Raw genomic sequence first — 12,217 nt, forward strand, 5'->3', positions numbered from 1 at the left:
ACCTACCATCTTCCTCACAGAACTTTCTGAAACGTCCCAGATTTCGGGATAAGCTCTCCAAAATGCCATCTTCCTCGCAGAACTTTCTGAAACGTCTGGGATCTCAGGACAAGCTCTCTGATCTACCATCTTCCTCACAGAACTTTCTGAAACGTCTGGGATCTCGGGACAAGCTCTCTGATCTGCCATCTTCCTCACAGAACTTTCTGAAACGTCTGGGATCTCAGGACAAGCTCTCTGATCTGCCATCTTCCTCACAGAACTTTCTGTAACGTCTGGGATCTCGGGATAAGCTCTCCGAAATGCCATCTTCCTCACAGAACTTTTTGAAACGTCTGGGACCTCAGGACAAGCTCTCTGATCTGCCATCTTCCTCGCAGAACTTCCTGAAACGTCTGGGACCTCAGGACAAGCTCTCCGATCTGCCATCTTCCTCACAGAACTTCCTGAAATGTCTGGAACCTCAGGATCAAGCTCCCTGATCTGCCATCTTCCCCACAGAACTTTCTGAAACGTCTCGGATTTCGGGACAAGCTCTCCGAAATGCCACCTTCCTCACAGAACTTTATCGGACTTGAGTGAGTCGGTCTTTCAGTTGGTCATGTGCTTATTCCTCCAGTCAGCTGGGTAGCTCGTCTATCTCGCTGCGATCGATAGCTAGTCTGTGACGCTCAGCGAGGAATGATAGTCTGTTTGTGTCAATCAGTGAGGACTGATAGTTGGTCAATGAAAAGGGGGATCGTTAGTCAATCAGTCGAGTGAGTTCGTTAGAGACGAGTCTCTTACCACGTCGTCAGCAGCCTCACAGCCACCTGGAACACAGCGAGGAAGAAAGCCATTGGACGGGGAAACACCTCCTCTTACTCACAGAGTCCGAGGAGGAGTCTCCCCTCCAGGTACTGGCCAGGCTCCCCCTGCTGAGCTCAGTGGGGCTGGGAGCTGGGTGAGAGCGCCCCCTGCTGGCCCCACTCACACCTCTCCCAGGAGTCTCCCCTCCAGGTACTGGCCAGGCTCCCCCTGCTGGGCTCCAGTGGGGCTGTGAGCTGGGTGAGAGCGCCCCCTGCTGGCCCCACTCACACCTCCTCCAGCAGCAGCCTCAGCTCTCCTCCCAGGAGTCTCCCCTCCAGGTACTGGCCAGGCTCCCCCTGCTGGGCTCCAGTGGGGCTGTGAGCTGGGTGAGAGCGCCCCCTGCTGGCCCCACTCACACCTCTCCCAGGAGTCTCCCCTCCAGGTACTGGCCAGGCTCCCCCTGCTGGGCTCCAGTGGGGCTGTGAGCTAGGTGAGAGCGCCCCCTGCTGGCCCCACTCACACCTCTCCCAGGAGTCTCCCCTCCAGGTACTGGCCAGGCTCCCCCTGCTGGGCTCCAGTGGGCTGTGAGCTGGGTGAGAGCGCCCCCTGCTGGCCCCACTCACACCTCCTCCAGCAGCAGCCTCAGCTCTCCTCCCAGGAGTCTCCCCTCCAGGTACTGGCCAGGCTCCCCCTGCTGGGCTCCAGAGGGGCTGTGAGCTGGGTGAGAGCGCCCCCTGCTGGCCCCACTCACACCTCTCCCAGGAGTCTCCCCTCCAGGTACTGGCCAGGCTCCACCTGCTGAGCTCAGTGGGGCTGTGAGCTGGGTGAGAGCACCCCCTGCTGGCCCCACTCACACCTCCTCCAGCAGCAGCCTCAGCTCTCCTCCCAGGAGTCTCCCCTCCAGGTACTGGCCAGGCTCACACCTGCTGGGCTCCAGTGGGGCTGTGAGCTGGGTGAGAGCGCCCCCTGCTGGCCCCACTCACACCTCCTCCAGCAGCAGCCTCGGCTCTCCTCCCAGGAGTCTCCCCTCCAGGTACTGGCCAGGCTCCCCCTGCTGGGCTCCAGTGGGTCTGTGAGCTGGGTGAGAGCGCCCCCTGCTGGCCCCACTAACAGCTCTCCCAGGAGTCTCCCCTCCAGGTACTGGCCAGGCTCCCCCTGCTGGGCTCCAGTGGGGCTGGGAGCTGGGTGAGAGCGCCCCCTGCTGGCCCCACTCACACCTCTCCCAGGAGTCTCCCCTCCAGGTACTGGCCAGGCTCCCCCTGCTGGGCTGCCAGCTGGGAGCTGCAGGGTGAGATGGCTGCTGGCAAGATGAATAGAGACCTTCCTGAGGGAATGAGGACACCTCTCCCGGCTCTTCTCCGATGGAGTCCCACGACACAGGGGAGGGGCGACGGTCGGTCCCGGCTCACCCCGCAGGACGCGGAGGATCAGGCGCCGGTGCGTCCGCACCAGGGCGGAGCCGCTGTACCGCGAGCACTGGTAGTACCCGGCGTGCCCCGCGGAGACGGCGGTGACCGCCAGCGAGGAATCGGGCGCCCTCGCGGATCCCGGGGCCCCCTCCGGCGGCCCCAGGGCGGCGACCCGGCCCCCGGGGGACAGGCTGAAGAGCGTCTCCCCCGGGGGCCCCGCGGCTCCCCTGAAGAACCACTCCGGCCTCTCCCCGGGGCGCAGCAGGGCAGGGAGAGGGGCCTGTGGGGTGTCACTGCTGGCAGGGCCGAGGGGAGCGGACAGGCACCCCTGGGGGACAGGGCCGGCGTGGTCATCACACACCCTGTAACTCCACACACCCCACAATCCACAAAGCCTGTACTCCACACACCCCAAACTCCACACACCCCACAATCCACACAGCCTGTACTCCACACACCCCAAACTCCACACACCCCACAATCCATACACCCCAAACTCAACACACCCCACAATCCACACAGCCCGTAGTCCACACACCCCAAACTCCACACAGCCCGTACTCCACACAGCCCAAACTCAACACACCCCACAATCCACACAGCCTGTACTCCACACACCCCAAACTCCACACACCCCACAATCCACACAGCCCGTAGTCCATACACCCCAAACTCCACACAGCCCGTAGTCCACACACCCCAAACTCCACACAGCCCGTACTCCACACACCCCAAACTCAACACACCCCACAATCCACACAGCCTGTACTCCACACACCCCAAACTCCACACACCCCACAATCCACACAGCCTGTACTCCACACACCCCAAACTCCACACACCCCAAATCCACACACCCCAAAATCCACACAGCCCGTAGTCCATACACCCCAAACTCCACACACCCCACAATCCACACAGCCCGTAGTCCATACACCCCAAACTCCACACACCCCACAATCCACACAGCCCGTAGTCCATACACCCCAAACTCCACACACCCCACAATCCACACAGCCTGTACTCCACACACCCCAAAATCCACACAGCCCAAACTCCACACAGCCCGTAGTCCATACACCCCAAACTCCACACACCCCACAATCCACACAGCCTGTACTCCACACACCCCAAACTCCACACACCCCACAATCCACACAGCCCGTAGTCCATACACCCCAAACTCAACACCCCCCCCAATCCACACAGCCCGTAACACCACACACCCCAAAATCCACACAGCCAATACTCCATACACCCCAAAATCCACACAGCCCGTAGTCCACACAGCCCAGACTCCACACACCCCACAATCCACACAGCCCATAACTCCACACAGCCCATAACTCCACACAGCCCTGCCTGAACAGTGTGGTGATGAGTGTTTCGGTCTCTGGTCTCTTCCTCTGTGCCGGTTTCAGGAGTGTTTCCCTCACAGAGCTGGGGGGGGCTCCCGAGCCACAGCTGGGGGAGATCCCGGACCAGCGAGCCACGAGCCACCAGCAGGGCGGACTGCGGTTCACAGGGGAAGGAAGGTGAACTTCGAAGACCGAAACCGAGAAACCCACAAGGTATCGGTCCTGGAAACCGTCTCTCGCCTGAGAGCAGAGAGACTTCCCCTTTCGGCCCCGAGGGACGCAGAGAGAGACAGGCGCTGGGGGACGGGAGACACACAGGCGCTGGGGGACGGGAGAGGCTCGAGAGAGAGGGGAGACACACAGGCGCTGGGGGACGGGAGACACACAGGCGCTGGGGGACGGGAGACACACAGGCGCTGGGGGACGGGAGAGGCTCGAGAGAGAGGGGAGACACACAGGCGCTGGGGGACGGGAGACACACAGGCGCTGGGGGACGGGAGACACACAGGCGCTGGGGGACGGGAGAGGCTCGAGAGAGAGGGGAGACACACAGGCGCTGGGGGACGGGAGACACACAGGCGCTGGGGGACGGGAGAGGCTCGAGAGAGAGGGGAGACACACAGGCGCTGGGGGATAGGAGACACACAGGCCCTGGGGTATGGGAGAGGCTCTCAAGAGAGAGGGGAGACACACAGGCCCTGGGGTATGGGAGAGGCTCTCGAGAGAGAGGGGAGACACACACACACACAGACACGGCGCCACAGGACCGCCGGAGAAAGGGGACGCTGCATTACAGGAGCCGGAGGGGAGAAGGGGGAGACACGCTGGCCCTACGGCAGGAGCCGCAGGAGAGAAGGGAGACGCGCCCCGACACGAGGGGGGGGGGGGACCGCACCCGCAGCGGTGACCGGAGACGCCGTCTGGTCTCCCTGCCCGGCGAGTCGGGAGCCGGGGTCTTCACACAGCCTGCTCCCGTCCCCAGCTCCCGTCCCCTGCTCCCGTCCCCAGCTCCCGTCCCCAGCTCCCGTCCCCAGCTCCCGTCCCCTGCTTCCGTCCCCAGCTCCCGTCCCCAGCTCCCGTCCCCTGCTTCCGTCCCCAGCTCCCGTCCCCTGCTCCCGTCCCCTGCTCCCGTCCCCAGCTCCCGTCCCCAGCTCTCGTCCCCTGCTCCCGTCCCCTGCTCCCGTCCCCAGCCCAGCCCAGGCTCTGCTTACCGGACGGACCCTCCGCTCCCAGCTCCCGGCCGGACCCCCTTCCCGACCCCGACCCAGACCCCGACCCCGACCCGGACCCCGACCCGGACAGGGAGACGCAGGGCAGGGCCCGCCGCGCGCGCCGTGGTCGCCGCTCCGCGCTGCGTGGCAGGGCTATTCTGGGCGGGGCTCGTGCGCAGGAAGTGACACGGCCCGGCTGGCTCACTTCCTGCCGGAGCGGGCCCCGCCCCCGAGCCCTGCTGGCTCCCCGCAGCGTCCTGCACCCCCCGGCCTGGGGGAGGGAGGCTCTGTACAGAGGCACCGACCCCCAGACACTCACACACACACACACACGTACACACTGCCACATACACACTGCTACACACACTCGTGCACACTGCCACATACACTGCTACACACACTTGTACACACTGCCACACACACACACACACACTCGTACACAGTGCAACATACACCGCAACACACACTGTTACACACACACTGATGCATGCTGCTACACACATCTCTGTCACACACGCTCGTGCACGCTGCTACACACACTGTTACACACACACTCGTGCACGCTGCTACACACACTGTTACACACACACTCGTGCACGCTGCTACACACATCTATGCACACTGTTACACACACTCATACACACTGCAACATACACTGCTACACACACTGTTAAACACACACTGATGCATGCTGCTACACACATCTCTGTCACACATGCTCATACACACTGCAACATACACTGCTACACACACTGTTACACACACACTCGTGCACGCTGCTACACACACTGTTACACACACACTCGTGCACACAGCTACACACACTGTTACACACACACTCGTACATGCTGCTACACACATCTGTATACACTGTTACACACACTCACTTGTACATGCTGCTACACACATCTATATAGACTGCTACACACACTGCAACAAACACTGTACACAAACACACACTGTTCCACATATACATTCATTCCCACACACACACATTGTAGCTCAGCGTTCACACTCAACATTGTATATATCTGTATACACATTTAAGATTATAGTTCAGCTTAAAAATGAAATCTTCATCTCCATGCACATGGTATTTATTCTCCTTTTATCCCAGAAGCAGTGACAGCTGGGATAGAACTCACCTTCCGGAAGTGACTTCCTGTCCGTCCCATAAATGCTCCCCGCGGCCCCCCTGTGATATGAGAACACAGTTCCGTTGTCTGAAGGAAGAGGAAATGACATCCTCGTGTCCCTTTTTTTATCGTTCTCATCCAATATGTTGGTTTTTTTTTTTTATTGCAACTGCAACTGTTGTGACGTTGTTCAAATGAAAGCAACAACAAACTGTCGAAGAGGATGAGATACGAGAGCTATTGTCTCAGCGAGTCAGCGGAGAGGGACCATGTCCTCTAATGCTCAGCCAGACTGCAGTAATTAATTAATTGGTTGATTGATTGATTAATTGCTTACACTTATATAGCGCTTTTCTGGACACTCCACTCAAAGCACTTTACAGGTAATGGGGATCCCCCCCACCACCAGCAGTGTGCAGCCCCCACCTGGATGATGCAACGGCAGCCATAGTGCACCAGAAGAGCAGAGTAATGAAGCCAGTTCATAGAGAGGGGGATTATTAGGAGGCCATGACTGATGAGGGCCAATAGGAAATTTGGCCAGGACGCCGGGGTTACACCCCTACTCCTTTCAAGAAACACCCTGGGATTTTTAGTGACCACAGAGAATCAGGACCTCAGTTTTACGTCTCATCCGAAGGACGGCACCTGTTTACAGTCCAGTGTCCCCCGTCACTATACTGTGGCATCAGGACCCACACAGACCGCAGGGTGAGAGCGCCCCCTGCTGGCCCCACTCACACCTCCTCCAGCAGCAGCCTCAGCTCTCCTCCCAGGAGTCTCCCCTCCAGGTACTGACCAGGCTCACACCTGCTGAGCTTCAGTAGGCTGCCAGTAGTGAGTTGCAGGGTGATGTGGCTGCTGGCTGTAACTCTATGGCCTGTGGCTCGAGGTGGAAGGTTATCACCGGTATCACACCGCGGTGAATGACTAGCTGTGTGTCTCCTTGGGCCCTGCTGCTGTATGAGGGCTGGGGCTGACAGTATACAACAGGAACACACCTTCCTGTTCAAGGTCTTGGTTTAATCAGAGTGTGAAGAGAGACTCCGAGTCTGAACACAGTCTAGTTAAAGACACTGAGGGGTCACTGATACTGTCTGCTGTTCACTGGTATCTGACTGATGAGTCACCTAGTGCCCCCTAGTGTCCAAGAGAAGAATAAAGTGTCACAACACTGCCTGAGCTGACTTCATATTTTAGTTTACATATTGCTATTTAAAATGCACTTGACAGGAATTCAGCTCAGCTCAGAGGGAACACGGGCCTCTAACATCCTTTCTCTTCGTTTATCACAGTCGGGACCGGACCTCCAGTTCCACCTCAGGAGACGAGTCTTCTGTAGGGAGAATCAGATCAGACTGTAGTCAGCAGGAGGATCACCACCACCTGACAAACTGAAGCTGATGGACTGAGACTGAGAGTCCCTGGAGAGAAATTCAAGCACAATTTGCTCTGTTACTGGAGTTTACAGCCTGTGGACGGACCTGCTCTAGACTGACTCCACTGCTCCGTTACTGGAGTTTACAGCCTGTGGACGGACCTGCTCTAGACTGACTCCACTGCTCTGTTACTGGAGTTTACAGCCCGTGGACACACCTGCTCTAGACTGACTCCACTGCTCTGTTACAGGAGTTTACAGCCTGTGGACAGACCTGCTCTAGACTGACTCCACTGCTCTGTTACTGGAGTTTACAGCCTCTGGACACACCTGCTCTAGACTGACTCCACTGCTCTGTTACTGGAGTTTACAGCCTGTGGACAGACTTGCTCTAGACTGACTCCACTGCTCTGTTACTGGACTTTACTGGACAGACCTGCTCTAGACTGACTCCACTGCTCTGTTACTGGAGTTTACAGCCTCTGGACAGACCTGCTCTAGACTGACTCCACTGCTCTGTTACTGGGGTTTACAGCCTGTGAACAGACCTGCTCTAGACTGACTCCACTGCTCTGTTACTGGAGTTTACAGCCTCTGGATAGACCTGCTCTAGACTGACTCCACTGCTCTATTACTGGAGTTTACAGCCTGTGGATAGACCTGCTCTAGACTGACTCCACTGCTCTGTTACTGGAGTTTACAGCCTGTGGACAGACCTGCTCTAGACTGACTCCACTGCTCTGTTACTGGAGTTTACAGCCTGTGGACAGACCTGCTCTAGACTGACTCCACTGCTCTGTTACTGGAGTTTACAGCCTGTGGACAGACCTGCTCTAGACTGACTCCACTGCTCTGTTACTGGAGTTTACAGCCTGTGGACAGATCTGCTCTAGACTGACTCCACTGCTCCGTTACTGGAGTTTACAGCCTGTGGACAGACCTGCTCTAGACTGACTCCACTGCTCTGTTACTTGCCTGTGAGTTTACTATTCCTCCTCTTGGTATAAATGATGACCCCAAAGATCAAAGGGATGATCAGGACAACAAGGAAAACCACCACTCGCACTGCCAGCTTCACTGATGAGCCTGGAAAGAAGTGTCAGAGAACAATATAATTTACTTTGATTGGTTTGACATAATCATGATCATTTCTTCCACGCGCTTGAAACAGGATTAATATATCCTGTCATCCCAAACCTGCAACGTCCGTAGCTATTAGAGTTACTGTTAACATGTATTTTAAGAAAAAATAATATCATTAAAAACCTAAAACCTAAAAAAATGATTAAATATTTAATTTTCTGGTGTGTTTGCAAATAAGGGTGCATAAATTAGGGGCTGACACTTTCCCACAATGACACTGGAGGAGGAAAGGAGGATGGGCAGACAGTGAGAGAGAGACTGGAGGAGGAGAGGAGGATGGACAGAGTGAGAGAGACTGGAGGAGGAGAGGATGGGCAGAGTGAGAAAGACTGGAGGAGGAGAGGAGAATGGACAGACAGTGAGAGAGACTGGAGGGGGAGAGGAGGATGGACAGAGTGAGAGAGACTGGAGGAGGAGAGGATGGGCAGAGTGAGAGAGACTGGAGGAGGAGAGGAGAATGGACAGACAGGGTGAGAGACTGGAGGGGGAGAGGAGGATGGACAGAGTGAGAGAGACTGGAGGAGAGGAGGATGGACAGTGAGAGAGACTGGAGGAGAGGAGGATGGACAGAGTGAGAGAGACTGGAGGAGGAGAGGAGGATGGACAGAGTGAGAGAGAGACTAGAGGAGGAGAGGAGGATGGACAGACAGTGAGAGAGACTGGAGGAGAGGAGGATGGACAGAGTGAGAGAGACTGGAGGAGGAGAGGAGGATGGACAGAGTGAGAGAGAGACTAGAGGAGGAGAGGAGGATGGACAGACAGTGAGAGAGACTGGAGGAGGAGAGGATGGACAGAGTGAGAGAGAGACTGGAGGAGGAGAGAAGGATGGACAGAGTGAGAGAGAGCAGGATATTCTCTATCTCAAGCACCTGCTGCAGGAGGAGCTGTTGGTGTTGCAGCAGGAGCTCTTGTCGCTACGAAGTCTGGGAAGAAACACACAGGGGACACGGGTTTCCCCTTAGATACAGATGTCGACCCTCGAGGTGCCTTGTCTCCGGCCAGACAGCAACCGAGGGAAAACAGAGAGAGAATATCTAATCCCTGCATTCCCACACCTGCCACAATCACAACAACTCCCAATCCTACTGGGAGAGGGAGGAGGGAACTCCGCTGAACTGGCAGCCCAGTTTCTTAGTACGAACAGTGAAAATGAGGGTTTGCTTAATGCTACACACGATATGAAGGACAATCTGTGTGAACTTCACTGCTCGCTCCTGTGTTACATCACATCTCCACTGCCTGCTGTGGTCTGAGGGCTGCAGCCTCACAGTCACACAGAGGAACAGACAGACAAGCACCAGCAGCAGACTGTACCTGTGAGCAGAGTGGAGTATCTGTGTGTGAACTTCACTGCTCGATCCTGTGTTACATCACATCTCCACTGCCTGCTGTGGTCTGAGGGCTGCAGTCTCACAGTCAGATTGGAGCTGCAGGGAGAGGAGCTGATCTGGTATCTGTCTCCCTGCAGCTCAGCTCCTGTCTCAGTCACCCAGCTCACTGTATAAGAGTGTAGGTATGAGAGACAGAGTGCAGGACCCTGATAAGTGTCCAGGAGACAGTGCAGAGTCACAGTGCTGCCGGTCCTCAGCTCTGCCCCTGGAGAGACTTGAACTGGGAAACAGAGAGACGAGATCACAGGTCAGAGTAGGACTGACTCAGGGCTGAGCAGAGAGGACAGAGCAGTTGGCCCCTGAGGAGCACAGGAAGGACTGAGAGCCTCTTCTGCAGACATCTGTCCTGCGGCACAGTGTTCTCCACCTCAGCACACAGTAGCACTTGGTGCAGAGTTTACAGACCACCCCCTATCTGGAGGGCCCAACAAACTGAGCACAGGCTTCCATGTTCAGAGTGAGTGAGAATAGAATAATAGAAAACTGACACAAGACTTACTGGTGGGGAGGGACAGATAGACACGAGAATCCTCTCCTTGTTTCTGTCCCTTGACAAACTGCTGACAGGTGTACAGTCCAGTGTCCTGTGTGCTGAGAGCGTGGACGTGCAGAGAGCAGTCAGACCCCAGACTCACTCTCCCTGGCTCCTGGTCTCTGATCTTTCCAACATTCACCAGTTCAACAGTTGCACTCTGAGATCTGGAGTTGAAGAGCCATGTAGTAGTGGAACAGCCTGTCCTGATCACTCCTCTACAGGGCAGAGTGACACTCCCTCCCACAGTGGAGAACACAGTGTCACCTGAGGAAAGAAAATTAAATAATTAAATTCTCAATAATGTGTTAGTGTGAGAAACTGATACAGTCTGTGGTCAGTAACTGTGGGGCTCACTTCCCTGCTCTGTCTGATCTGCTGAATCACACTGACGATCAGACTGCAGTGTGTGTCTTCTCTGTCTGATCTACTGAATCACACTGACGATCAGACTGCAGTGTGTCTCCTCTCTGTCTGATCTACTGAATCACACTGACGATCAGACTGCAGTGTGTGTCTTCTCTCTGTCTGATCTACTGAATCACACTGACGATCAGACTGCAGTGTGTGTCTTCTCTCTGTCTGATCTACTGAATCACACTGACGATCAGACCGCAGTGTGTGTCTCCTCTCTGTCTGATCTACTGAATCACACTGACGATCAGACTACAGTGTGTGTCTTCTCTCTGTCTGATCTACTGAATCACACTGACGATCAGACTGCAGTGTGTCTTCTCTCTGTCTGATCTACTGAATCACACTGACGATCAGACTGCAGTGTGTGTCTTCTCTCTGTCTGATCTACTGAATCACACTGACGATCAGACTGCAGTGTGTGTCTTCTCTCTGTCTGATCTACTGAATCACACTGACGATCAGACTGCAGTGTGTGTCTTCTCTCTGTCTGATCTACTGAATCCACACTGACGATCAGACTGCAGTGTGTGTCTCCTCTCTGTCTGATCTACTGAATCACACTGACGATCAGACTGCAGTGTGTGTCTTGTACCTGTCCTGTGAGGTCCAGTGTGTTGAGGAGGGAGGCTCTTACCTGTGCTGAGGTGAGCAGTGTTGAGGAGCAGCACCAGCAGCAGTCCTCTCTCAGTGTCCACACTCATTCTCACCCTGTCCCTGTGATCACTCTCTGCTCTGTATCTCTTCAGGAGAAGCACAGCGCCTCAGAGTGTGAGAGACAGTGTCTTATACTGAGAGCTGTGATGCAATTTCCCTTTGTCTCTTTTAGATTCAGTGTGAAGCATGTTCAGACAAATATGGTAAAGACATCACACTTCCGTGTTCTACACACCCAGCCTCTATCTCACACTTGGGAGCCCAGGATCTCTGGGGAGACAGTGTTTGTGGAGTTTGGGGCATTTCAACCTGTTTCTGTTTCTGTCCGTCCTGTGAGAGTCGGTGAGGAGCTGAACCCACAGGAAACAACCTCAGTGGCCCTGTGACCAGTCTGCACACATCCTGCGTCTATAAATACCCTTTAATAACAGTGATGTCTCTCATCGCTGAAGCACCTTTCCAAAGAGCAGGATGCTGTGCAGAAAAAGTACGAGAAAAAATCAACCAAGAGCCCCCAGGTTTATAGAGGTTGGGTGTAGGGCGATCAGACACAGGCCCTGGTGGGAAAGGTTTTGAGTTTGGATTTGAAGAGAGTCAGAGAGTTTGTCTCAGAGTCTGAGGATGGAAGAGAGAGATCAGATCTCTTTATCAGCCCTGTACAATGTCTTGCATGAGGAATGTGTCTTTTCCCAGACCCCAGCCTGCTCTCCATGAGACACACAGACAGGGAGAGAGAAGCTGGGGGTCAGAGCGCAGGGTCGGCCATTTATACAGCGCCCCTGGAGCAGTTGGGGTGAAG

The 12,217-nt window shown here is 55.6% G+C and overlaps 1 protein-coding gene across 1 annotated transcript; it reads right to left on the reverse strand.

Annotated features, from left to right (window-relative positions):
• Nucleotides 1-4,513: 4,513 nt before the first annotated feature.
• LOC138242616 (uncharacterized) lies at nucleotides 4,514-11,529 on the reverse strand. Its single transcript, XM_069198159.1, has 7 exons — nucleotides 11,399-11,529; nucleotides 10,315-10,614; nucleotides 9,739-10,035; nucleotides 9,294-9,347; nucleotides 8,257-8,367; nucleotides 5,913-5,962; nucleotides 4,514-5,038 (listed from the first exon to the last, which is right to left on the reverse strand). Exons 1-7 carry the CDS (start codon nucleotides 11,463-11,465, stop codon nucleotides 4,514-4,516), a joined length of 1,404 nt encoding a protein of 467 aa, XP_069054260.1. The 5' UTR covers nucleotides 11,466-11,529.
• Nucleotides 11,530-12,217: the final 688 nt, after the last annotated feature.

Source organism: Lepisosteus oculatus, chromosome 14 (genome assembly GCF_040954835.1).
Source record: "Lepisosteus oculatus isolate fLepOcu1 chromosome 14, fLepOcu1.hap2, whole genome shotgun sequence".
Classification (NCBI taxonomy): Eukaryota; Metazoa; Chordata; class Actinopteri; order Semionotiformes; family Lepisosteidae; genus Lepisosteus; species Lepisosteus oculatus.